Here is a 22,905-nt window from a genome sequence, read left to right as displayed (position 1 = left end):
TCAAGCTTAAGTCAAGACCAGCGTGGCAATGAAATGGCGCACAGCCACAAGTATCGTTATATGCAACATGTCACTCAGGAATTCATGCAAACTGAGAGCGCTGATAGTACAGATTCATGAAGGCCTACTTGCATAAAGAAAGCAATGAAAAGAGTAATGGAAATGTTGCAGTATGGCATATCATATATCTGATGTCGTCAACCCACCCAGCTCCATGATCCTAGCGTCCTCTACAATTAGAACACCATCTGATGAGGGAACTGACCCTTCGACAGGCCAAAGGTGGCCTTAAGGTATTTTGCAAGATTCTCCTGCTTCTGCACGGCAGTAATGACAGCCTTGTCGACCTCCTTCTGGTCGGCGGACTTGGCTTCTGGGAAGGCCTCCTTTGCCTTCGGCTTGCCTTCCTCGAAGAACTCAGCTTCTGCAGAGCTTGACTTGGTTGCGGGCTTTGCAAAGTAAGCATCGTTGATCTTGGTATCGACCTGATACATGTACTAAGTTTGGCAATAATTCAGACTTGCTCTGACGCCATCCACGCACCTTGAATTCACCAAGATCAACCTTGGTAGACGTGGCAATAACATATGCTTGGTTCACCCGTCTGAGGGGAACGCCGTTGATCTTGTAAGGTCCAGTCACCAACAACAACCCACTATCAAGCTGCTTCAAGAAAACCACCCTCTTCCCTCTGAAACGACCGGCGAGTAAGATTAAGACGGTACCAGGGACGATTGTGGGACGAAGTTTGGCAGGCTTTGGCGACTTTCGACTCTTCTTTGGTTGACGCACATCTTCTGCAGGGTAGAATCGGGGTGCTTTGGAGGTGGGTACGAGACGCGTGCCGCTGTTTTTGTCACCGCCCACCGTCACTTCCTTGAAGGCGGGAGTTTCTGCGGGTGCGGGCTTGTCGGATTTTTTGAGACCCTTGTAAAGACCACGGCGTGAAGCAGCCTGTGAGCGCGAGAAGCGCCCAACGCCGGGTGCGAGTTGTCTGCTGCGGGCCATCTAGAACGATCTAAGTCAGTTACTGCCGAAGAGTTATCCACAAGGCAGGATAGCCATCCAACTCTGATCTCCACCAAAATCGACGATCAATGGGATAGATATGTCCCAAGACCTTCCACCATCCACCCTGAGGTCAGAAAATGCAAAGATTCGTGCTCACAATGTCAGTCTTGAGGATACTGTCTGTTGAGGCGTCCGTCTATCAATATTACGAGTACGGAGACGAGTGGTATCGGAGTTCACAGCGTGAGAATGAAATTCTAAATTCGTGATAATGTCTAACCTACAGGCATGCCCTTTACTCGAGTTCTACACAAGTCCGATACGTTTGAGCTTCAATTGTCTGACCTATAAGTACTTATGCCCTTCACAAGAAATCGTAGCGGCGGCGACTCATGAAAGAACTTCTACAATCAGACGACGAGATGACTAGTGTAATAGGGGGCAGAACTTAGCTCTGCTGCTTATGACTGGGAGAGAACATGAAAACCGACGTCCCTAACTTAGTAAGATGGTCCACATGCGCCCCCTCGCATCACTGGTCAACGAGTTGAGGGCGCGCATTGACCGGAAATTCCCGAAAGACGCTGACACAGACCAGCTGCGTCAAGTCTGCACACAGACTGGCCAAATATTCCTGGACTTTCTAAAATTGCTATGGTCACTCGAATGCGGCGACACTAGGAAAATTCATCTGGTGCTCGAATCCAGGGTCGTGACAATAACCTACCGAACCATCATATCAAGCGCTGTAAAATGCAACTGCCCTCTGCGCCAAGGCTTCAGCGCATCTGTTTGTTATGGAAAAGACACGCAACCCTGGTGCCGCTCAATCTACTTCTGGAAGTTCTACTGCCGCCGTCATTCCCGCAAAGCAAGCCTGGATGGATTTATTGACCAAGTCACCAACCCTTAAGAAAATAGCCTAGCAAATGCAAAGCTGCTCCGGTGTGTCGTGACATCCAACTTTGATCAATGTAATGTCCGTCCGTCGTATCCCGTTACGTGTTATCTTCCCAACAGCGAAGCCGTCCGTGTCCGACATGCGGACATAAACCGATTGAAGGAATGATAATGTCTTACTCTTCTCCTGGACGGATGGGAGGATCTGCCACAGATGAGCCTGTATGGTCCACTTGCAGTTGAGCTCTGTAGTTCTCGCATAACAGGACAGAGGGGCACTGCCGAAAGTAATTTCATGTTCTCTTGAATTCAATCTGTGTTATCAGATATATCTCCGCCAGTCTTGGATACCCCGCTAGGTCTCTTTTTGCGCGAGTTCTACCGTGGACCTGTAGGCACAACCAGTCTTGCCAAACCGGTTGGCAGAACTCCCGAGTTCTACCAGGTTCTGCCAACAACCTGATGAGTCGCTGAGCGAAAACGACATACAGGTGGCAATGGAAAGCTGTGCAAGAAGGGAAATAATTTCCCGGTCTGTTATTCGGCTTGAATATATTCAGGACAGACATTTTGAAACCCTCTCTACTTCGTAGAGTTGGGAAACGCTATCCGATTCATACCATAATCTTCATCTTCATACCTCACTGACGATGTCTCCGGATATACCTGAAGAAGGTCGGTTTTCTTTCCGCATTCCATCGCGCACTCTGACTGGTGTCAAAGATTCTAGATCAATCGTTTGGTTTGACATCGACAATACACTATATTCTGCCAGTTCTAAGATTTCCTAAGCCATGGGTGACCCAGCGCATCCATGGTTCGTCAGCGTTTAAACTCCCTCAAATACTCTGAATGCTCAACATGGAAAAAGCAGCATATTTCGTCACTATGATGACAAAGCCTCCGAATTGCATCATGCATACTACACTCAGTACGGACTTGCACTTCGCGGTCTAACACGTCATCATGACATAGGTAGGACCTGAGCGCTGAGCTACGAGCATCAGCTGCTGAATAAACGTACGGCTCCAGATCCCATGGATTTTGATCGGAGATGTGCTGGAACACTCCCTCTCGATGATCTTATCAAACCAGACCCAAAACTACGCGGGTCCTTCACCTGCACATAGGAGGAAAGGGTGAGTGTGTTTCTTGCTTGCAATGTAATTCCCGACGCTAATAGTATGAAGTAGGAAGGGTTTTGTAGGCATCTGAAAAGCCAGGCACTTGTATCTTGATTTCACACATTAAGAATACCATTAATATAAAAAGTCCAGTATGGTCGGTATTTCAGAAAATTGACATCCTGAAACCAGTACCCTTTATATAGGGTCCTGGAATATGATGTTACAGCTGTCTCCAAAACTATGGTACTGGCCAAGTATAGTAGGGGTGGGCGTCATGCTGTGCTGCTGTACATTGATGATCGGTTTCTCTACCAATCTCCTATGAGGGAAGGAATATATATGTGGATCCGGGCAGATAACTTATTCCTGAGTACAAGGTCGATATTAAAGTTCAAAACAACATCACAGTCACGATTTGTGATGCTTCGTTCACCTCCAAAATCACACCGTCGTAACCATACAAGCCTGTAGAAGTTCCATCAGTCTGATAGGTACATCGAGAGCACTGACGACTGACGGGTTGACGAGTTAGGTAATGTGATGTTGTCATATTCATCTGTACGGTCTAGTAACATGGAGGGTAGCATCTCTCCAGGACTGAGAAAGCGCCTGATTGTCTCGAACTAAACTTATAGATCAGCGATGAATGAATGTAGCAAAACCAAGAACTGGCAACCTTGTCATAAAAGTGCTTGCGGGGAGGTGAATCTGGATCATGCCCAGATGAACACAGATAGGAAACATGAAAGTGAAGCAAGTTACCGTCTTCGTCATCTTCGGGTTTGCCCTCCAACTGCCAGGGACATCGTTTATATCGCTGAAAGAGCGGGGAGCCAGGCTATACGGGTTTGCAAAAAAGATCGCGAAGAGGCAATACGTGTCGTACCATATTCGAATGTATGATAATCTTTCTCACAACATGAGTCTGGCCGGATATTAAGAAGTCCACGCCGTGATGGAAGTAGTTATAGAAATCTAAATCACTAACACTGAGCGGCAATGTGTCTGAGGAGTTCAGATTCATTTACAGTCGGTGCTACCATCATCTTCAGATGCTTGTATGTTCGGTGAGTGAATGGTCATTCGTTCGTCCTCCTTGTGATGAACTCGAGAGGGAGGTCCGAGATCAATCGTCAGGTCTTGTGCTGTAGTTTCTCCGATGCGAACCTGGAGAAGCAAGGTAGAAGAGAAAAAACTAAAGTCCACCCCATCATGTATCTGATTTGATTAATACATTAGTTTGATTGCACAGGAAGTAGAAGTAGAAATAACCTTGATAACCGCACTGGAAATGTCACCGTGCATGATTGGGCACGGCAATACCTCGTCCAAGGCATCGCGCTCCTCTCCATCTACACTTTTTTGTCTGATGAAGATGCGCTTTACTTCCTGTGTTCGTTGCTCTAGGTGTGTAATGCCCCCTTTGAATCCTTCACTGACGCTGTCGTCATCGAAGCTGAACCATATGCCAGGGTACTTTAGCTCATCTCCCGGATATGTTGGACCAAAGGTACGGCTAACATGTACTCTAACCAGAGGTTCTGCAGATGAAGATATGACTGTATCTTTATAGCGAAGCATCACTGGTGGATGAGGCTCCCTGAGTTTCCTTACGCAAATAGTATGGAGGCGTTGATGGTACCCTGAAAACAAAAGGTCCAAATGAGGACGAAGGTGAAGAATGACTGGTGTCGTTGCAGAGTCCTCTGGATCAAACTTGACCTCAACCTGAGGGAATAGATGTTGAAGTCCGCGTAAGATGTCGATGACTGCCCAAAGGGAAGTACCTGATACAGATACAAACGACATGAGTCTCGTACTCATTCAGAGAGCCTTTGCGAACACACCTAACTCAAACATCCCGATCCCAGACCCAGGTCTGATGTCAAGGTCTAACGTCGCAAACATATTGAGGCTCGCCGCAGATACGCCTGAGTGGAGCACAAGACGGTTGCATACCTAACAGGGATCACTCTCCATCTACCACGTGACTATACCAAAAGCTGCTCAAGCGCGATGTTCGAGGCAATCACTTCCGTCATACTATTTTTTGATAAAGGCTACGGTTCTACTTGATAAATTTTATCACGACCGCACCTCACACAACTGTATTGTAGTATCTTGCATTTTGGACCACCAAGACTCCAGGCAGCTCGAGGAACCTAAGGCCGCCAATTAAAATTCGGTGTGAGTAGCAAGTCCTCTGAACGCGTCTGAGTCTTTGGACAGTGGACACGCCGCGTCGAGTCTTGACACTCTTGAACTTGAAATCGCTATCCTCTTTTTTCTTGTCACGCACGCGCAGGAATGGCTGATGGTCGACAACTTACAATAATCAAGGTTCAAACCCCCATCATAACAATTGATTCTCGCAGCTGATTGCATTCCCAACAAAAGGTCTTTCGAAAGTACAGCCATTCGCTAGGTCCAGATGCTTTACAACTTCTGGAAGAAATCCTTGAAAGGCATGATATAGCGGACAATGAGGTGGAGTTCTCAATCGAGACCATTGCAAGGGAGTATAATAAACAAGATGGTGACGCGTTTGTTAAATCAGTGGTGTTTAGCAAGGCTAACCCTTACAGAAGATGCTGCAATGAAAGTTTCATTAGACATCTTGCGAAGAGTCTACGACGCGTTGCAGGACCAAGGCAATCCGGGGGAAGCAGAAGAGCTACTAGACCCTGATAGCCATCTCTACTTCGTGGACGCATTTGAAATGCCGTCATGGCATTGGTCTCAGGAAAGAGGGACATTCGAGAAGTGTGTTCGTATCATGACTTGTTTTTAACTTTGGATCTCATTTCAATCAAGATCTTCTAACGCTCTCACTGTCGCGGGTAGCGCAGACTCGCGAATAGCGGCAGTACGCAACCGACTGCATATAATCAAGCAGAGCATCTTACGAAACGAACATTTCTCACCGTCTAGTCTTCCATCCCGAGACCGAGAATATCTTGTCACGGTACTCAATAATCTGATATCGAGGGCCCAACGCTGATTCATGACTCCATCAGCTCAAATCCACAAAGCAGCTGCTTGGTAGAGCCGGCGAACGCTTTTTGCTCTTGGGAATGCTTACGCACAACAAAGAAGGGAAGTTGTGCGTCGAGGACTCGGACGGAAGCGTCGAGCTTGATCTGTCCAAAATGGCAAGAATCTCGAGATCCCGAGATGACGTTGCTCTTATGACTTTCCTAGGATGAACCAGGTGAAGGATTGTATACGGAGGGCTGCTTTGCCCTTGTAGAAGGGGAATACAATGATGATGGCATCCTCGAGGTTGTGGCTATGGGACAACCTCCTTGCGAGGATCGGGAGACTGCTAGGTATGCTCTTCTGATTTTGTCACCACGCTTGCTCATGGAGAATAGGTCAATCTATGGTCACATCGACTTTTTGGGGCAAGGTTCAACTTCCCTACTCGAAGATGTGAGCTATCCTCGTTTTTCGGTGCAGACCTCGGCTAACCATGCTGCAGTCACAGTTCGCCCATCGGATTCGTGAAGAACTCTCCGACCTCTATTTCTTCTTCCTTTCAGATGTTTGGCTAGATCACCCTCAAACCCTTGTTGGACTTCAAAAGATATTCGACAATTGCATCGAAAACAGCTTTATACCTAAGGTCATCGTTATGTGTGGTAATTTCACAAGCAAATCAATAATGCAGGGGGGCGGTAGAGACATCCAACGTTATCAAGGTTCGTATAGGTTGATTCATGAGCGCGCTCGATGCTCATTCAATTTAATTGAACAGAAAACTTCGATTCCCTGGCCGATTTAATAGCATCATACCCTCAAATTACTCGGGAAACGCACTTTGTCTTTGTTCCAGGGCCTCTAGATATCACAGGCAACAGTACCCTTCCCCGCAGACCAATTTTATCTACCTTTACGTCCCATCTCCGCAGCAAGATCCCAAAAGTTCACTTCACCAGCAATCCTTGCCGCTTGAAATTTTTTGGTCAGGAGGTTGTTATATTTAGGGAGGATACCATGGCACGAATGCTGAGGAACACAATTGGCATAAAACCAAATGTCACTGGTGAAGATTTGAGACGATATGTATGTACAATGTTTGCGTTCGCGTGCAAAAAACATGCTACTGACCTTGGGCTCAGTTAGTCCAGTCGATATTGGACCAAAGTCATCTTACCCCGCTGACCACACATATTCAACCTGTATTGCCAGACTTCGACCATGCGCTCCGACTATACCCTCTTCCGACCGCCGTAAGCAATTGTCTCGTTTTCATACGCCTAAATCATAACGCCTATCCTAGGTGATTCTGGCCGACAAGTACGAGAAGTACAAGTTGACATATTCGGGATGTCACGTATTCAATCCCGGAGGTTTTGTTGGCAATTCTTTCTCTTTTTCAACATATTGCCCTGCCGAGAGGAGTTCTGAAGAGGGGTACGTGATCTGACTGGCTTGTCTAAGATCGCACCTGATGTTACTTGTGTCAGTGTGCTCGACATTGAGCAGGAAGACTAACTCGAAATTGGTGGTCTGGGTAGCAAGAATGTTCATCTATACTAAGATCTTCCCAATACCAGAGAAGTCGACACTTTTACAACATCGATGTTTATCGCCACTTCCACATAAAGGCTAACCCTGCGTGACGATCGAACTTCGCGATGAAGACAAAGCGACATCAGTTGACTTGTGGCAATTGGAGAAACTGAGCCGCGTTCACCGCAAAGCTTTTTAATTTGAAGCCGGAAGCCTACCTGCTGGTCAATTTGGCCACATAAAGTCTGTTGTGTATATCTGGGTTTCACCTATCGATGCTGCCGCACGGGTGTCATTGGTTCGTGAAGTTGTATTCACTGCGATCAGATATCTGCCAAACATTCGCCTGGATTCCCAATAGCACCAGAGGGAGAATACTTGTTGCTAGCACTTCATGCCACTCAAAAAAGAAATGCAGCAGCCATAAGCATGGCCCTGATTGACTGACTGAGGATTTGAGTCGGCGATGTGCATGATATCTGATACTAAAGCGCAGTGACTTATGGAACTCGAGAGTGTTATAACTAGAATAGCTGTGTTGAGTTTTGGATGATAGACAAATTATAACTTGAAGGCCTAGCGCGCAGCGACATAAAGGGAGCGCAAGTGAAAAGTCTGAATTCGTTTCCTATTGACCGTTATTTAAATTGACTTTGCCATCACCAGCTTGTTCCGAATTAACTTCGTTCATGCTCGTTCATGCTCGCTCACTGCTCTGCACGACGAGCAGTCAACGTACTTCACCAACCATGCGGGAAAGTTCAACCTCGTGGCTTCCAAAGACGAAGGTTTGCTAGCATCGAGACATTTACAAATGGGTTTCTGGATCTAGCCACCGCTCTGCCTCTACCATCGTCCTTCCCTCCGTATTCTACGACTATTATAATCTGCACGGTCGTTTCGCGTCTCATCTGGACCGTGCCATTTTCAATATGGGTGTGTCTTTCTTGCTGAGCTGGGTGTCGTCAAATAACTTTCTCCTCTTAGGCAAAGCAGAGACAGCGACGTGCGGAGGAAGAGGTCATGCCCATAATTAACTCCTTAAAACCTGGTGTATCAAAACTAGTTCTCGTTGAAATGCAGAAAGCTGGCGTTCGCGGTACGAAGGAACAGATACAAGCAGCTCATGGCAAACGTGTCAAGCAACTTGTGAGTCGTCGGGTGTTTCTCTCATCCCAGTCTAACACCCTCCACAGTTGACCACGCGTCGACAACAACTTTTTTCAGAGTATCGCTGTACTCCTGGATTCACAATGGCAATACCTATAATCACACAGGTTCCGTTGTTCATGGGGTTTTCGATAGTGCTCAACCGGTTATCACAAGCACCCACTCCGTTTGACTCCGAGTCGTTCTTGACGCTTTCCACACTGGCGCATGCAGACCCTACAGCTACCCTACCTATTGCACTCGGTCTTATCACTCTAGCCAATGTCGAAAGTTCACGCTGGTTCATAACTGACGCGCAGCGCGAGCGTCAGGAAAAGGTTCAGAAGTGGAAAGAGGATCGTGTCGCTCGAGGGGAGACTGTGATTGAACCTCAAAAGATCATTAAGTCTGCTCTGAGATTGATCTCTGTTGGTCGTATTGTTGTCGCGACCATGGTGCCAGGGGTAAGCATGTCTCTGGCCTGTTTTGCATATCGGCTTAACCCCATCATTCAGGGTGTCGTTCTTTACTGGGTCACCTCAGCTACTTTTGGGTTGGTGCAAACATGGATCATGGACTATTGGGAACTGCGGAGAAAGCGGAAGCTAGCGCTAGCTCCAGCACTTTCTAAAAAGACACCAGCAGCCAAGCAATAACGATGACGTGCTGTGTGGATATTGGTGAGTAGGACTGTTTCAATTCATCATGATTGGGCGGGATGACTATAAACGTGGTTTGAGGAACCACCACGTAACCCTTCCAAGGAAGCGGTCGGTGGCTCCTATGAATGTTTCTTGATCTAATATGACCGCCCTCAATTCTCTTCTTCATGCACTTGGGAAGCTAATGAAATCTGCCTTTGCAGACCCGAAATCAATTCGATCCGTACTAGATGATAGATTTGGGTGGCTCGTGGGCTTATAACGGCTGCAGTCGAGAATGCGAGAGTCATTGTCATCTCACCTGCTTAGAGAATACCACCAGAAACCAGTACTAAGGTTGTACTAGGATATGGAATATTGAATGCTCGTGAAATACATGTATTGTTGCACCATGTAATAAGACACAGCCACAAGGAAGCACTTCATTCATGATCAACTACATCCTGCTAGTATCACGACAAGGCCTGTCACCTTCCTCCAACCCATCAAAGTGTTATTGACTTATCAGATAACCAGGCAAAGTACGCCTTGCAAAATGGTTCTCCACCATGCCGCCCAAGCAAAAAGCCAAGATCGTAAAGGATGTTACTCAGCTCGTCCTGGCTCGGCGCACGCGAATGTGTAATTTCCTGGAATACAAGGGCGAGTTCTCTGTGTAGCATGCCTGAAAATGGGGATTTGACATTGATGACGCAGACACCAAGGTCGTATACCGCCGATATGCATCATTGTTCTTCGTTTGTGGGATTGCCTCAGGGGATAACGAGCTCATCACGCTGGAGATTATTCACCGTTACGTCGAGGTTTTGGACCGGTATTTTGGAAATGTACGTTTAATTGATTCGCGCTGTTCTAAGACAACGTACTTATGGAACGGGTATTATCTAGGTATGCGAGCTGGACCTGTACGTTTTGAAAGTATCGTAGTATGCGAGACCTTGTGTTCACTGATTTGTATCAGCATCTTCAATTTCCAGAAAGCGTATGCGGTGCGTTGTCAGCTTTTATTGACCATATATTCTTCTCATATCACTCGGCAGATCCTGGACGAGCTCGTAATCGCAGGAGAGATGCAGGAATCTTCCAAGAAGTCGGTGCTGCGCGTGGTTAGTTCTTCGTTGCTACAATGTTGGGACAAATTGAACAAATCCACATCACAGGTCACACAATCAGATAGCGTTGAAGAGCAAGAGTCCTCCGAGGACATCATAGGTCGTTTGGGAGCTGTACGCGGTTAGACTCATTTTCTTTCTTGTGGTATTGGCTGTATCTATAGCATTTCAAGGCCCGTTGATCCGCTGAAAGTTACCTCAACCGCTTTAGATTCAATTGTTGCACTGAAAGGCATGACACGGATAGTTTATGGATAGCGGATGTCCTGAGACGTATGCGTGGATAATACCCAGAGGTAGCGGTAGCGGCAGTGACAGTATCTATATCTTTCCAGTCGGTTTTAGCTTGTTCAGGATATACCACCTCACAAGATCAAGTGTTGCTATAGAGTCCTCCACTGAAGAATGACCGCTTGTTCCTCCACCAGCCTGGATTGTGAGACCGAGGTGTTCTTTCGCCCTGATATAATTTCGTGAATAAGTGGCATAGAGTCCGATGAGGAATGACGTACAAATCCCTCAAAGAACGTCGATATGGAGGACCTGCGCGATGAGGGAAGATAATAGCTGTATCGACACATTGGTGGTGGATTATCCGAAGTGTGTTAAGATCGTTGTGAAGGGCGTGACCGATGACGATGGTATCGCGGTTAATGAATGCGTCAAGGGACTTGCGTATAGAAGATAATGAGAGCATAGCCTGCGCATGCTCTTCCTGGGTAACGCCTGAGAATCGTGTGTTATAGTCTCTGTAAGAAACATGGTCAGTTTCACGATCGCAAGGACTGAAAAGGGGGGAACAGCTGACACTGACTTCAACCCCGTCATCCATTCTTACTAGCTCATCGAAAACTTGTTTCCCGGAACCATCGACAACCGAAACACGGGCGACGCGCAGACCTCCAGTTGTGTAAATCATCTCGCAGTCTAAGGCCACGACATCTAAGGCTGTATCCGTCTCCGTATCAGCGACTGATGGGCGTGTAAATGAGAATGCATGACGTGAGTGCAAATCTTCTGCTTTAGACTCGTAAAAGACATGGTGGCCTCTGGTACACCCGCCTTCCTCCGCTGGCTTCTGGCAGCAAGAATAGGAACGCATACGCTCGCCTTCAAAGAGGGTCAAAGAATGATTGCTGCGTTATAAAATTTGATTACCATTGACTTTGTGCGTGAAGAGCCTTCCCCAGTGATATTGACATTCTTCTGCTATGGGATTGTTTTTGACCATGTATGACTGGGTACACCGTTCGCATTGAGTGATTTTGCCTTCAGCACCCGGCTGATCGCCTCCAAGCCCTTCAGGCACTTCGGTAATAAAGCCCCACGTTTGCATGGCCGCCAAAGACATGACGATTGGTTTGAGAAGGAGTCGAGTTACCTGGAGGTCATTTAATTTTTTCCTGGATTCTGCGCGAGTCGCTAAATCTTCCTCAGTTCCAACAGAAGGATGTGATATAGACGCAGGTATTGGACGTCGCTTCAAAGCTGCTATTGAATTTATGACAGCCTAAATGACAATTTCAAGAAGTGCGAACTGGCAACGAATGGGGCGCACGTTGCGATATGTCAACTTAGTGGACTTGGTATAGACTTGTTCCTCTTGACGAAGGGCATGCTCAGAGGCAAGGGTCGGGTTTAAGGGCAGTATAGTGTCGTAAAGGACGACAAAGTGCTCATACAGTGTCTTCAGCATTGCTTGACGAACTGGGAGGGCGACTTGAGATTGTGCAGCATTAATTCTAATAATCGGTACGCCGGTCTATGTAGCACGATCAATGAACTTCAGTGTTAAAATCACCGGTGCGTGCGTACACTAGTATGCGAAGCGGCAGAGACGGCAACTGGCTTCTGTGCAGTGCCGACTCTGAGACGTTGTGTTGGGGGACCGCTTGGGGCCACATTGCTACTGGATGACGGACCCTGTGCTATGTTATGAAAGGGTCGCTTTGAGGGCACTGCGGCATGAGGTACGACGTCGGCAGATGACGTCTGTAGGAGGGGCTGAGCTTTCTGTACGGTGATGTTCAGCGAATGATGAGAAGGTAGATCTAGGCTATGAGAGAATATACATGATAGACGATTACAATTATTTCTCTCTGGACACGGCAATGAGTGAAAAAGAGCCAAAGATGAAAACATAGTCTATGTATATGAGCAGAGACCAAGCAAGAAGACTTGACTTTATCGACGTGGATGACATAATCAAGGACTTTGTTTCATTTCGGACTTTGAGTGGGTATATTCAGTCTCTTGGTCAAGTCAAACGATACACGGGTCTCATAGTATATTTAGAGATAGACATGTCTACGCACGGCTCTCTCAATGAGAAACTTCTCAAAAGACGCCCTCGAGCTTCCTCTTTGCATCGTATAGAGTAGATATGTTTCAACTGTTCAAATCGTATCATACTCACATTTATCCAGGACTGACAAAGGTCATCATCTAACAGGCCCCTTCATGGTCCAAACGTGAGTCTTCATTCTATCTGTCACCCTCTCTGTCTTAAACATCACTCGATAGACCTTTAGGGTCCAATACACCAGAGTCTTGTGAATCTCCCGTCTCCAGCGATAGCTTCAGCATGATCAAACCGAAAGGAGGGTTGGTCGCAGACCTTCTCAATGCTAGATGGGTTGTAAATCCAGGTCGGTCCTCTTTCGTCTACCTCATTTCCAGAATGAACCCTCTTTACAGTCTCGTCCTTCAAGTTGCTTATGATACCCGTCTTACTGTATATCAATTGGGAATTATTGGCCCCATACATTGCTCCGGGACTCCCCAATCCAGTCGCCCCTCTTCTTTTTATATCTTACCGAATTCCTGATTCCTCTCCCGACGATCCACGCTATGGTAAAGGTTATTTGGACCTGGCTTTTCTTGCATTCCACATCGTTTTCTACTCCTTCGTACGCCAATTCGTCACTACTGCCATTTGTCACCCTATCGCTCGCTACTTTGGCATAAAGAAGCGCGGAAAACTTGACAGGTTCGGTGAACAAGGCTATGCTCTCATGTACTTTGCTATTATGGGTGCTTGGGGCTATGTAAGTTCACCGATCATCTTGCACCATACATTTTCTAAACTCGACCCAAGCGCATCATGGGTCAACTTCCGACATGGTGGTATCGCACTGAATACTTTTGGATTGGTACACGACCTTCTTGCACGCATGTTCTTGTCTGACCCTTTTTCCAGATTACCCTCACTGGCAGATGAAACCCGAACTTAAACGTTACTTCCTCATGCAATCGTCTTATTGGTGTCAACAGTTTATCGTACTGTTCCTAGGTCTCGAGAAACCGCGCAAGGACTACAACGAACTCATCGCACATCACTTCGTTACCCTATGGCTAGTCGGGTATGTTTCGAAGCATTACAATATCTTGACCACCGGTCTAATTGCGAACAGATGGGGCTATCTCACCAATCTGACGTTGATCGGACATGCTATCTATATGAGTATGGATATCCCGGATGCTTTTCTGGCTGTTCGTTTACAGTCTGAACGCGTTCTTCACGATCTGACCTATGCTATTGACAGTTCTCCAAGTTGCTCAATTACATGGGATTCCACAGACTCAAAGTGTGCTCCCTTGCAGTTTTCCTTGTCGCATGGACGTGAGTACTTTTTACACGTTCATTTTCAGCAACCAACTTCTCCAGTTACTTCCGGCATTGGCTGAACCTCGTCATCCTCCGATCTATATGGTTCGAGTTCGATCTTATCGAGTGCGTGTTCTTTTACCTACTGGATTCCTGATCTTACCGGTTGCATGCAGCGAGAGCAATCGTGTATGGGCCCCTAAAACTGGCGCTTGGCTTACTTGGTGGATGAAATATCAAATAGCTTTTCCCATCTCCCTGCTCCAGCTGCTCAATCTTTTCTGGTACTATCTTATCTTGCGCATCGTGATAAGGTCATACATCCGGTCTCTATGTCTTTTCGTCGCTCATTTTTGTACATCACAGATCATTGAGGGATGTCAAGGTTACGGATGTCCGATCTGACGACGAGGATGGCGATGACGATGACGATGACGATGATACAAAAGACGCCAAGGATGACTAGCTGGAGACTTGCTGCTAACATAACGACCTCTTGGACGCCTCTATCTGTGCGAGTCTCTAGGACAGCACACATTACTATCATGTCATTTGAGTACTATTATGGATACAATTGTATTTCCAGAAAGTACAATTGTGGTGCGCCAGCTAAGAGATTTAATTTCATCACTCGGACGCTCCAGCCCAAATTTCATGCTGCAACCTGTTCCTCAGGCTTAGTTTTGTCGATGACAGGTCCGACACCTTCCATGTCCGAATAATCGCTATCTTCCTCCCAGGGCTCGAATTTGACCTTCACTCCAGCTCCGGTCTGAGGAGCAGTAGGATGAGCGGTGTTACCTGTTCGGTTGGGCCACCTCTTCTCCCTCTGCATATCTAGAGGGTCGCCGGAGGCCATTTCCTTTATGGCCAGCAAAGTGTACTGAAGATATTGTTAGTCAACCTTGTCTTGGATCAAACAGTTCCGAACGTACATGCGCATCATTACCTGCGTTGTGCAGGAATGAAGTGGGGACTTGCAGATGCCTGCATACTCGCTCTAGTGAACGTCTGTTATGCCCTCCTTCGCCTTCCAGTGCGGCGAATAAGTCGGACGTGTCTAATACAAAGACGCCACTGTCGGGCTTTGCATCAGGAAGTAAGAAGTTGAGGTTGGGCAGGTCTGCATTGACGGCAGGAGATTTGAGGTATCTGCCAATTGTATTAGCGGTCAGACGCATGAACTCTGAATCATCCTCTCACTTGATGTCCTGGTTATTATCGTGAAAGATCAAGAAAAGTGGGCCATACTTTTGCAGGTCAGCCACTAGATTTTGGATGCGGGTTCTGAAAGTAGCTCGATTGACAAGTTCACTGTCCCCGAATGAAAAGTGCTAGAACATTTGCGCTAGGGTCAGTTACAAGCAGTGACGTCTCGACTTTCCTACCTCGCGATTATTCTGGACGAATGTATTGGTGTAGTGGCGATATTCCTTCACGATGAGATGTCCTTGTTCTTCGACTTGCTGGCCATCGATCCACCGGACAAAGCTCCATCCAAACTCAGTGAGCATGGTGTGGTCCCTGTCCCATGCTTCGAAGTCCAGAGCACACCAAACGCCGACTTTCTCTGCCCAGAGAGTGCGAACGCGTTCAAAAATCTCACGGCGCGTTTTCAACATCGGATCTGCTCCTTTCAGACGCTTGTTATTCTTTTCTATTTGCTGGAGATTCCTGCAATCAGAAACGACGCGCTGGGGTGTTTGGCGCAACATACCTTGAGAGCACCCTTGAGTTCGTCTTTGGTCTTGAATGTGACAGGTGAGACGTGACGGAGGCTAGATTCGGTTAGAAGACAATCGGAGTAAGGAAGAGATATGAGGTTTTCAGTGAGACCCATGGCGTGCAGCCAGTATCTCAGGTATTCCACCTGGGCTGAGGAGAAGAGCAATCGCGTCTCAAAGTTCTGGAGCGTCCCTAGGTAGAGATAAGGTATATGATTCTGCACAATACAGCGATTTCAATTACCCAAGAAGAGTTCGGCTCCATCGATGCCCTCTTTGTGGAGGGGGATGATCCGGGTGAACAAAAGCATCTTGTGCTAACGATGCCCTCAAGGGACTCCGATCTGCCTCTGGTAAAGCTTGATGCCTGTGCAATTAACGATTTTCCGTCAGCAAGTTGTTATCCACTAGATCTATCGTACCATTCGAAGAAAATATCAGTATAACGATAATACCCTGTGATGACTGGGGAAACCATGATCGATAGAATAAAGACAACCTGAACTCGTACGGCACTTAGATCAATGATCATTATTGTTGTTGTTTACCATAAATGGAAAGTATGTTCGAGTTTGTCGCCGCCGACCTTCCACTGCTCCGAGTCCTGGCCACTTATCACTTCATAAACCAACCAAGACCTGCTCTTTCTCATCTTTTCCATTTCGTGCTGCTAGTTAAATTAAATGGCACAAACCGTACAGAAGCGTAAGAGACCGACCGGTGCCACACAAGAGGATGGTTCAGACGAACCCGGACCCTCCAAGCGGACCAAACACCCAACAGCGCGTAAGAGCACTGGTAGGGAGAAACCCGCCCCCGCTTCTGCAAGGGGTGGCAAAATACGAGGTACGTACGCGTCCAGTCGCGTCCACACGCGTCTTAACCTCACCCCTGCAGCCTCGAACGCAGGCGCAGAGGACGAACAGGGACAATCGCGGAAGAAGCGTCGTTATCGCCCCGGTACTCTCGCATTGCGCGAAATCCGAAAGTATCAGCGGAGCACAGACCTACTGTTGCGCAGGCTTCCTTTCTCGCGCGTGGTATGTGTTTAGTTGTGTCTCAGCCTAGGTACGTTGTGCTGAATGGGAGCTCCAGGTACGTGAAATTGCGATGGATATGATGACGGACACGAACTACGAGAGGGGGGAAGCTGGGTTAAGGTGGCAGAGCTCAGCAATCATGGCTTTACAAGAAGCTACTGAGGCGTTCCTGGTTCATTTGTTTGAGGATGCGTACGTCCTACTCTTGTGTCTCTTAAGTCTATCTTAACAGCGGTGTAGTAATTTGTGCGCGATACACGCCAAACGCGTAACAATCATGCAGCGCGACATTCAACTTGCTCGAAGAATAAGGGGGCCATGGGGTGGTTTGGGGTAGGGGTTGATTGTGGATATTTATACAGTTATTTGTGTCGACTATGAAGGCATTTAAGTTTATGTATCGCACTCATTATAATGGCAAGCAATGACTAAGTACTAAGAACGATGTGCATTGTACATGAAATTAGATAAAGTGAAAACATAAAGTTGGACACGGCCAAGGGCATATCAACAACATATGTTTGGAGTGCCGCGTAGAATGAATGCTAGAAGATTAATAATGATACATGCGCTCGAATAGTGGGCATAAGAGTACGATTGAGCCTAAACAATAGAACTGTGTGTGATGATTTCCGATGTGTAAGATGGGTATTCATGAGTGAATGTAAATGAGCGTGACACCAGAAATAGGGTCCGGATGCAGTGTTAAGAGTTCCTGATTAAATGTCCTTGCATGTACTATGGGTATACACTTTGATGCCGACTTGACGTTGAGCGGGTTTGGGACGTCGAAACAGACCTTCCAGGTGCGGTGTGGGCGTGCACTAATGCAGGTGGCTGATGGGAACGATGAAGGCCACTGCTGCAGGAAGGGTGTGCAGCTTGAGGAGACCTTTTGTCCCGCAGGTCTGTTTGGCTTCCGTACTTCCGATCAGCTGTGACATTACTGCTACTTGAGTGTCCGCGTGTTTCATCGCTGGCACGCCGCTGGTGGTTGGAAACGTGCACGGGAGAATTAGGAGCAGCGCGATATGTATGGCGGACGCTTTCTGCGCTGTGGTTTGAAAAGCTGTTTTGTCGAGGAGACGAGGGAACTTGACCATGGGAAGAGTAGGTTGGATACGGTTGCATTCCGAACTGGTTCGTCATGCCAAACTGGTTCATCATAAAAGGAGGGGAAGGGGGAAGTAAAGGGTCCAAGGAATAGAATGGCATAGCCATCATGGGAGCGACGGGAAGTGGCGAGACTGGTGGAATGGAAAAAGGGGGGACCGGCATGTTACCCCAAGGGTTGTATGGTAGAAATGACGCGCGAGGATTCGACAACGGTAACGACAATTGTTTTGACGGGTCAAATGCAACAGAGGTGCGTTTGCTAATGTATCGCCCATCCCGACCTCTTGCATCGTCTGATGATGTGGTGCGAGTTGAGTAGACGGATGGAGGCCTTGAGTAGCTATGCTGGCTCCCCGGGGTAGCTGGCATCGAGCTGGCAGGAGAACCATCGTAAGGTGAGAGGCTCGCAGAAGAAACCCTGAGATCTGTTGTCCGTTGGCGGGTTGATGATACCCCAGACGGATGAGCGTCACGGGATGCAGACCTGTCACGTTCTATGTCCCGAACCAGGGTGGATGACGAGATATGACCAGCTCTAGAGGCTTCTCGGCGGGTCCGCGAAGCTTGCAAATCCGAGGCGTAATTTTGTTTTCGTCTTGCTTCTTCTATTTTCTTCTTGTGGAGTTCACGAGCCTGGCGCTCCTCTTCCTGCTCTCTCATTTGTGCTTCCCACAACCGGCGTTCTTCCTCCCGCTTGCGCCTGTCTTCCTGTGCGCGCCGTCCCTCTTCTAATTCTCGCTTCTCACGCTCTTCGCGAAGAAACCTTGCTTTCTCCTCGCGCTTTTTCTTGATACGTAGGACATAACCCAAAGGAATTTGATCATCTTTGCCATCTTCCGCGAACCTGACACCTCGTTTGACAGCGGGTGCGGGGGTAGGCTCTGCTTTCAGATTGCTAGTTTCATTTTTAGATTCGTCTGGTGAGTCAACTGCAAGCGTGAGGGGCGAGAATTCAAAGTCTGCGACGGCAACGGAGGGGCTGAGTTTTTCCGTCGATGGCAATGCGACTGCGGCAGCCCCTGGAAGAATGATGAACTAAAGACACGAACTGTAAATTACTAAAACTTACCAGAGGGAGGTCGAGACAACTCAGGCTGAAGCTCTGCAGATGGATCGAAGCCATCATCAATGCCAGCCAATATTTGTAACGGCTCCGAAAATTCGAGAGCCGCGACACCAAACTGTGACCCAGAGATAGAGGAGGTGACGATTTGACCGGAAGGTTCCTGGCGAGTCCAGACAAGAACTCGATCTTCGTAACAAGGGCGAGCCACCCAATTGCCGAGACCTTCGCTATTGCTCCTTAAAAACTGTGCCTTCGGCCATCTGTCAATATCGGGATCGTGCACCGGTGCTTCTTTTACAAGAGTCACGGGCCGACTGCCAAGGGGTGCTAGGCTGCGTTCCTCTGAGGGTGAAAGGGACTCCAGCGTGCTCAAGAGCACTGCTTTGTGCATCTTAGATTCCAGGGTGTCTCGGCAACGAACATGTCCCACACGAAGACAGGAGCGGGGGAACGGTGTGTTGTGGGGAATATCCAAAAGAGGAGGGCAAGAAGGACGATCACCGTCAGCAGAGCTGTTGAGAATAATTACTCTCATACTATGTCGTGCCTGGGTAATAGATTGTGCAAAGCTCTGGGTGGGAGGATCCTGAAGATGATCTGCTTCAGATTCAGATTCAGATGACGCATCATCCGTCTCGTTCGATGTTGGTGTCGGTGGAGGACGTAGTGCGATCCCTGCCGTCGGTAAAGGCGGCAACCAAGTTGCTTTCGTATCTCCTTCATCTCTGTGGTTTTTTGCCCCTAACCAAGATTTCCAGCTACCCTTCTGGCCGAGCATGCGTGTGCGGGGTAACTCTTCGTCGTCAGGAGTACGCAGCTCTGCAGAGCCGGAGGATGCTGAGGAGGAGGAACCACTAGCAAAGAGCTGTTGGGGGACTACTTTTCGAGATAGCGAGTTGAACATTCTCAAGCTACCCTTCCGTTTTGCAGCTTCCTGTGGGAGAGGGTCGTTGTCGTTGGACGACGGTGCGTCAGGCTTGTCAGCGCGTCTCGCGAGGAAGACAGAGGACATGCGACGCATGCTGGTCGTGGTTGGAAATGTAAAGAGTGAGGTATGCAAAAGAAGGCGACGCTAACTCGAAACGCTTTAGAGCATTACAAATGGGACTGGAAGCTAATGATTGATTCAATGGTTCAATGCTGCAGATGGAAGGATCCGAATTAGCACGTTTCACGGCGTCTCTCACCGGTTCTGTGTTAGCTCGGCTACTTATAGTTTGAACTTGAGAAATCACTGGTTTGTGAACTACGGATGCTGTGCGATTTTCTGTGGACACTGGAAGTTCAAGGATTCGGTAGATGCATGGCTTTATATACTTGCTCGCACGAAGATCAAAGGTGCCTGACAATTCCCTTGGGTTCGTGTGAATCGACCCTGCACGCAGAAGATTGTTATTATTACCCCTGCCTGCTGGAATAGTCGGTGCCACGATGCGTCAAGTTAAAGCAAACCTGATCACGTATCAGTGACGCCCACTATTTTTGGAGACGGCTCATCGGCCAACTCAATCCTCCGTACCATCGGACAGCCCCTCTCCTTCTGACTCTTGCTCTTCCTTCTCTCGTCTTCGCTCCTTGTAATACCATCGCCGGAGTCGCCGCTCAAAGCGTTCAACTACCCCGCACAAGTAATCATCACTGACGCCAACCCATTTGGCTGATCTCGTGATGATGAGCGCCTGCTCCTCTGGGAGGTTTCCCAGGACATCGCGAGAATGATAGATAGTGTATGATTCTCCGGGTTGAAGAACGGCCGTCTCGCCTACGTTGATTTTTGTGGCTGAGAGTCCTTGAACGATGCTGTGAGGGACCATTGCTTCCAATCGAGTACCTCTACTTTCAGTTGACAGTGGAAAATAACTGTCCAGGATTTGTTGATCTATTCAGCGTCATATGATCAACAACCACGCATTTCGGCGAAGGAAAATGCCTAACCTGATTTACCCCTTTGCGATTTCACCAACACCCGTTCGCAAAAGTCGAGGAATTCGTCTATAGTCGCAAGATCCATATCGCCGGTTGACCTGACGCCCTCTAGTTAGTTAGCCCGTGACGACACCTTGGTGCCTGCTTCCTCACATAGGAATCCTGGAGCTAAATCGCTTTTCATTATGCCGGGTATCCGCTTCACCCATTCCCCTGAATGCCGACAGGTAACCATGAACGTCTGGAAAGGCGGATGCGGGATCCTCTACATCACGTGGGAGCCTGAGCTGTGTCAATTCCGTTGTGTCTCACCAAAGCGAAACAGTTACCTCGGTTTCCCGTCAAGGCCATACACAAGTTTCAGCACAACTATTGCTGTGGCCACTAGCGCTAGCTCCGGCGGAACGTTGTCATAAAGGTGCATTTCGGGATCGCCCGGTGTGCAACGTGATACAGGTGACAAGCTGTGGTGGAGTATTAACGGCAGCGACAGGATACGACCGAGCCTCTTTGCGAGCCTGTACAATATGGCTGGGGATATGAGTACGCATTACAAGCATAATTCATAACTTCGGGGGAACATACGAGTGCCGCCCAAACATTGCTGCACAACTCGCCATAAGACGGGCGACGCGTTGAGCTCTGGTATGAACACGCCATAATTCGCGTACATAAGCTTTGCCAAGCGAGAGGCGAGGCGGTGGATGTAAAGCGTGCTTGGGGGAAACTGTAAACGTTCTTGCGATCAGTTCGGTTGCGTAGAAAACGTGATTGTAATTACATGAGGAGAGAGCGCGCGAACAGCGTGCTTCGTCAAATGACAAGTCATATCGGACGGGAGGAGGCGAAGGAAATCCAAATAAGGGAGTTCGTAAGATTCAATAACGCTAATCGTATGGGTCAATTCAATTGCAAAACAAAAGGGTATACAAGCCAAGACTTACTCAATAAAATCCTTGTACATCACAGGTAAACGCATGGTCCAACATGTAACCACAAGAACAACGATACAGTTGACAGGGCGGTCATATGTACCGACAAATCGGTAACTTGACTGGACCCCATGCTTTTGGGAAGCATGGTCCTTTTCCTTGTCCTCGTCAGAGGAACTTAATTCGGAATTTTCACGCAGAAGCTCTACAAGCTCCGGGTCTTCCTCTTCACTGCTAGAAGAGGACGACTGAGGGCCATCACCATCCTCGTCATCGGACCTAGACTCTTCAAGGTTGTCTAATAACGGTTTTGTGTCACCAGCGTCGGGGTTACTACCCTTCTGCTCCCGCATGTGGTGGTAAGGTTCCGCGGGGGGTGGTCTCGGCAGAAGAGTCAAATGCAACGCCCACGTATCTCTGCAAACAGTCTGAGTCAATGAAGTGACAGCCTCCAAACGATTGGTGGGAACCAACTTCAAACTCGGGAGGTAGATCCCAAAGTGCAATCAATGCTGCGATCTGCTTCCGTAGCACTAGCTGCAAGCATTGATAATAGTGAAAGCGTGCGCGTTCGCCGTGATAGACTATTGTTGATTGGCTAAACGTTCCCATTGCAAGGATCTTTGAATCACTCACGCTTAGGATCGGCTCGGCTCTGCCTTACCCCCTTCTTATGACCCGACTTGAGAGTGCGCTTCCTCATGGTGTAATTACCTAGATCCTGTGTTTCGCCTGATTCATTTCTGAAGTTCTGTCGGATGTGTTAACTCGTGGGGCACTCGTGCCAAACGATAAGAAATCGAACACACCTGTATGACATGCCCTTCGCTGCAGGCGACAAGGCCGCTCGAAGAGTCCTTGTGCCATTGCTTTGACCCACAGAAAGGACATTTACGTCGTGGCGCCATGACTCATGAAAATGTTGTACAAAGAAACAAACGCCCACGTGATGCACGTTTGCCAGGGTTGTTATATCTTCTTAGTTCTAACTTCTCAACTTGTTCACCCTACACATTTA

The 22,905-nt window shown here is 47.9% G+C and overlaps 11 protein-coding genes across 11 annotated transcripts; 5 read left to right on the top strand and 6 right to left on the bottom strand.

The window, feature by feature from the left end:
• Positions 1-5: 5 nt before the first annotated feature.
• On the bottom strand, positions 6-1,285 carry BJ212DRAFT_1356961 (ribosomal protein L6e-domain-containing protein). Its single transcript, XM_041335732.1, has 2 exons — positions 544-1,285; positions 6-485 (listed from the first exon to the last, which is right to left on the bottom strand). Exons 1-2 carry the CDS (start codon positions 1,006-1,008, stop codon positions 237-239), a joined length of 714 nt encoding a protein of 237 aa, XP_041192433.1. The 5' UTR covers positions 1,009-1,285; the 3' UTR covers positions 6-236.
• Positions 1,286-3,137: 1,852 nt separating this feature from the next.
• BJ212DRAFT_1568765 (uncharacterized protein) lies at positions 3,138-5,026 on the bottom strand. The gene is made up of 8 exons (XM_041342013.1): positions 4,886-5,026; positions 4,311-4,825; positions 4,067-4,256; positions 3,925-4,013; positions 3,801-3,876; positions 3,715-3,746; positions 3,556-3,661; positions 3,138-3,503 (listed from the first exon to the last, which is right to left on the bottom strand). Exons 1-8 carry the CDS (start codon positions 4,944-4,946, stop codon positions 3,430-3,432), a joined length of 1,143 nt encoding a protein of 380 aa, XP_041192432.1. The 5' UTR covers positions 4,947-5,026; the 3' UTR covers positions 3,138-3,429.
• BJ212DRAFT_221808 (DNA polymerase epsilon, subunit B) lies at positions 5,007-7,682 on the top strand. The gene is made up of 12 exons (XM_041342686.1): positions 5,007-5,378; positions 5,436-5,574; positions 5,627-5,801; positions 5,853-6,003; positions 6,056-6,190; positions 6,240-6,367; positions 6,413-6,470; positions 6,520-6,739; positions 6,796-7,103; positions 7,160-7,270; positions 7,321-7,454; positions 7,508-7,682. The coding sequence occupies exons 1-12, from the start codon at positions 5,346-5,348 to the stop codon at positions 7,533-7,535; spliced, it is 1,620 nt and encodes a 539-aa protein (XP_041192431.1). The 5' UTR covers positions 5,007-5,345; the 3' UTR covers positions 7,536-7,682.
• Positions 7,683-8,105: 423 nt separating this feature from the next.
• BJ212DRAFT_1356950 (60Kd inner membrane protein-domain-containing protein) lies at positions 8,106-9,773 on the top strand. Its single transcript, XM_041335731.1, has 5 exons — positions 8,106-8,489; positions 8,541-8,702; positions 8,750-9,166; positions 9,218-9,382; positions 9,568-9,773. The coding sequence occupies exons 1-4, from the start codon at positions 8,253-8,255 to the stop codon at positions 9,356-9,358; spliced, it is 957 nt and encodes a 318-aa protein (XP_041192430.1). The 5' UTR covers positions 8,106-8,252; the 3' UTR covers positions 9,359-9,382; positions 9,568-9,773.
• BJ212DRAFT_222121 (Adaptor protein complex sigma subunit) lies at positions 9,669-10,792 on the top strand. The gene is made up of 8 exons (XM_041342687.1): positions 9,669-9,826; positions 9,887-10,006; positions 10,061-10,191; positions 10,253-10,269; positions 10,326-10,353; positions 10,405-10,470; positions 10,525-10,597; positions 10,688-10,792. The coding sequence occupies exons 1-8, from the start codon at positions 9,793-9,795 to the stop codon at positions 10,732-10,734; spliced, it is 516 nt and encodes a 171-aa protein (XP_041192429.1). The 5' UTR covers positions 9,669-9,792; the 3' UTR covers positions 10,735-10,792.
• Positions 10,793-10,797: 5 nt separating this feature from the next.
• BJ212DRAFT_1272683 (ribonuclease H-like protein) lies at positions 10,798-12,618 on the bottom strand (the record flags this gene model as incomplete). Its single annotated transcript, XM_041331027.1, has 6 exons — positions 10,798-10,936; positions 10,989-11,223; positions 11,287-11,586; positions 11,635-11,986; positions 12,035-12,238; positions 12,292-12,618. The coding sequence occupies 6 exons, from the start codon at positions 12,616-12,618 to the stop codon at positions 10,798-10,800; spliced, it is 1,557 nt and encodes a 518-aa protein (XP_041192428.1).
• Positions 12,619-12,779: 161 nt separating this feature from the next.
• On the top strand, positions 12,780-14,549 carry BJ212DRAFT_1273033 (TLC domain-containing protein; the record flags this gene model as incomplete). Its single annotated transcript, XM_041331060.1, has 11 exons — positions 12,780-12,853; positions 12,903-12,947; positions 13,000-13,124; positions 13,174-13,523; positions 13,574-13,628; positions 13,676-13,838; positions 13,890-13,968; positions 14,022-14,098; positions 14,144-14,209; positions 14,260-14,409; positions 14,459-14,549. The coding sequence occupies 11 exons, from the start codon at positions 12,780-12,782 to the stop codon at positions 14,547-14,549; spliced, it is 1,275 nt and encodes a 424-aa protein (XP_041192427.1).
• A 104-nt stretch (positions 14,550-14,653) lies between these two features.
• On the bottom strand, positions 14,654-16,312 carry BJ212DRAFT_1356927 (uncharacterized protein). Its single transcript, XM_041335730.1, has 8 exons — positions 16,230-16,312; positions 16,111-16,174; positions 16,052-16,079; positions 15,801-16,000; positions 15,472-15,747; positions 15,287-15,417; positions 15,019-15,235; positions 14,654-14,966 (listed from the first exon to the last, which is right to left on the bottom strand). Exons 1-8 carry the CDS (start codon positions 16,283-16,285, stop codon positions 14,736-14,738), a joined length of 1,203 nt encoding a protein of 400 aa, XP_041192426.1. The 5' UTR covers positions 16,286-16,312; the 3' UTR covers positions 14,654-14,735.
• A 230-nt stretch (positions 16,313-16,542) lies between these two features.
• On the top strand, positions 16,543-17,184 carry BJ212DRAFT_1300005 (histone-fold-containing protein; the record flags this gene model as incomplete). Its single annotated transcript, XM_041332951.1, has 3 exons — positions 16,543-16,653; positions 16,903-17,039; positions 17,088-17,184. 3 exons carry the CDS (start codon positions 16,543-16,545, stop codon positions 17,182-17,184), a joined length of 345 nt encoding a protein of 114 aa, XP_041192425.1.
• Positions 17,162-20,257, bottom strand: BJ212DRAFT_221669 (uncharacterized protein). The gene is made up of 2 exons (XM_041342685.1): positions 19,033-20,257; positions 17,162-18,982 (listed from the first exon to the last, which is right to left on the bottom strand). Exons 1-2 carry the CDS (start codon positions 20,048-20,050, stop codon positions 17,586-17,588), a joined length of 2,415 nt encoding a protein of 804 aa, XP_041192424.1. The 5' UTR covers positions 20,051-20,257; the 3' UTR covers positions 17,162-17,585.
• A 63-nt stretch (positions 20,258-20,320) lies between these two features.
• BJ212DRAFT_1356914 (uncharacterized protein) lies at positions 20,321-22,841 on the bottom strand. Its single transcript, XM_041335729.1, has 10 exons — positions 22,697-22,841; positions 22,524-22,638; positions 22,362-22,471; positions 21,900-22,315; positions 21,737-21,842; positions 21,541-21,682; positions 21,285-21,486; positions 21,109-21,237; positions 20,965-21,053; positions 20,321-20,908 (listed from the first exon to the last, which is right to left on the bottom strand). The coding sequence occupies exons 1-10, from the start codon at positions 22,793-22,795 to the stop codon at positions 20,535-20,537; spliced, it is 1,782 nt and encodes a 593-aa protein (XP_041192423.1). The 5' UTR covers positions 22,796-22,841; the 3' UTR covers positions 20,321-20,534.
• Positions 22,842-22,905: the final 64 nt, after the last annotated feature.

The sequence above is a fragment of the Suillus subaureus genome, assembly GCF_016647635.1.
Source record: "Suillus subaureus strain MN1 chromosome Unknown BJ212scaffold_18, whole genome shotgun sequence".
NCBI lineage: Eukaryota > Fungi > Basidiomycota > Agaricomycetes > Boletales > Suillaceae > Suillus > Suillus subaureus.
Note: the sequence above shows the minus strand (reverse complement) of the source record. Positions and strands in the feature narration are given on the sequence as shown.

Excerpts from the sequence above, each read along its gene's own strand:
- BJ212DRAFT_1356961 (XM_041335732.1), bottom strand. The coding sequence starts at position 1,008 with ATGGCCCGCAGCAGACAACTCGCACCCGGCGTTGGGCGCTTCTCGCGC. Across the intron at positions 486-543 it reads TTGATCTTGGTGAATTCAAG|GTCGATACCAAGATCAACGA; the intron begins GTGCGTGGATGG and ends TACATGTATCAG.
- BJ212DRAFT_1356927 (XM_041335730.1), bottom strand. The coding sequence starts at position 16,285 with ATGGTTTCCCCAGTCATCACAGGGTATTATCGTTATACTGATATTTTC. Across the intron at positions 15,748-15,800 it reads AACTCAAGGGTGCTCTCAAG|CAAATAGAAAAGAATAACAA; the intron begins GTATGTTGCGCC and ends AGGAATCTCCAG. Across the intron at positions 15,236-15,286 it reads GATAATAACCAGGACATCAA|ATACCTCAAATCTCCTGCCG; the intron begins GTGAGAGGATGA and ends TACAATTGGCAG.
- BJ212DRAFT_1356950 (XM_041335731.1), top strand. The coding sequence starts at position 8,253 with ATGCTCGCTCACTGCTCTGCACGACGAGCAGTCAACGTACTTCACCAA. Across the intron at positions 8,703-8,749 it reads GCAAACGTGTCAAGCAACTT|TTGACCACGCGTCGACAACA; the intron begins GTGAGTCGTCGG and ends CACCCTCCACAG. Across the intron at positions 9,167-9,217 it reads TCGCGACCATGGTGCCAGGG|GGTGTCGTTCTTTACTGGGT; the intron begins GTAAGCATGTCT and ends CCCATCATTCAG.
- BJ212DRAFT_1568765 (XM_041342013.1), bottom strand. The coding sequence starts at position 4,946 with ATGTTTGCGACGTTAGACCTTGACATCAGACCTGGGTCTGGGATCGGG. Across the intron at positions 4,257-4,310 it reads TTTCCAGTGCGGTTATCAAG|ATACATGATGGGGTGGACTT; the intron begins GTTATTTCTACT and ends TAATCAAATCAG. Across the intron at positions 4,014-4,066 it reads AGATGATGGTAGCACCGACT|ATTTCTATAACTACTTCCAT; the intron begins GTAAATGAATCT and ends TTAGTGATTTAG.
- BJ212DRAFT_1356914 (XM_041335729.1), bottom strand. The coding sequence starts at position 22,795 with ATGGCGCCACGACGTAAATGTCCTTTCTGTGGGTCAAAGCAATGGCAC. Across the intron at positions 22,639-22,696 it reads GCGAAGGGCATGTCATACAG|AACTTCAGAAATGAATCAGG; the intron begins GTGTGTTCGATT and ends CACATCCGACAG. Across the intron at positions 21,487-21,540 it reads GCAATGTTTGGGCGGCACTC|CCATATTGTACAGGCTCGCA; the intron begins GTATGTTCCCCC and ends TCATATCCCCAG.
- BJ212DRAFT_221669 (XM_041342685.1), bottom strand. The coding sequence starts at position 20,050 with ATGCGTCGCATGTCCTCTGTCTTCCTCGCGAGACGCGCTGACAAGCCT. Across the intron at positions 18,983-19,032 it reads GTTGTCTCGACCTCCCTCTG|GGGCTGCCGCAGTCGCATTG; the intron begins GTAAGTTTTAGT and ends TCATTCTTCCAG.
- BJ212DRAFT_222121 (XM_041342687.1), top strand. The coding sequence starts at position 9,793 with ATGATCAACTACATCCTGCTAGTATCACGACAAG. Across the intron at positions 10,007-10,060 it reads TAATTTCCTGGAATACAAGG|ACACCAAGGTCGTATACCGC; the intron begins GCGAGTTCTCTG and ends TTGATGACGCAG. Across the intron at positions 10,471-10,524 it reads AGAAGTCGGTGCTGCGCGTG|GTCACACAATCAGATAGCGT; the intron begins GTTAGTTCTTCG and ends TCCACATCACAG.
- BJ212DRAFT_221808 (XM_041342686.1), top strand. The coding sequence starts at position 5,346 with ATGGCTGATGGTCGACAACTTACAATAATCAAG. Across the intron at positions 5,379-5,435 it reads GACAACTTACAATAATCAAG|GTCTTTCGAAAGTACAGCCA; the intron begins GTTCAAACCCCC and ends TCCCAACAAAAG. Across the intron at positions 5,575-5,626 it reads GGAGTATAATAAACAAGATG|ATGCTGCAATGAAAGTTTCA; the intron begins GTGACGCGTTTG and ends CCCTTACAGAAG.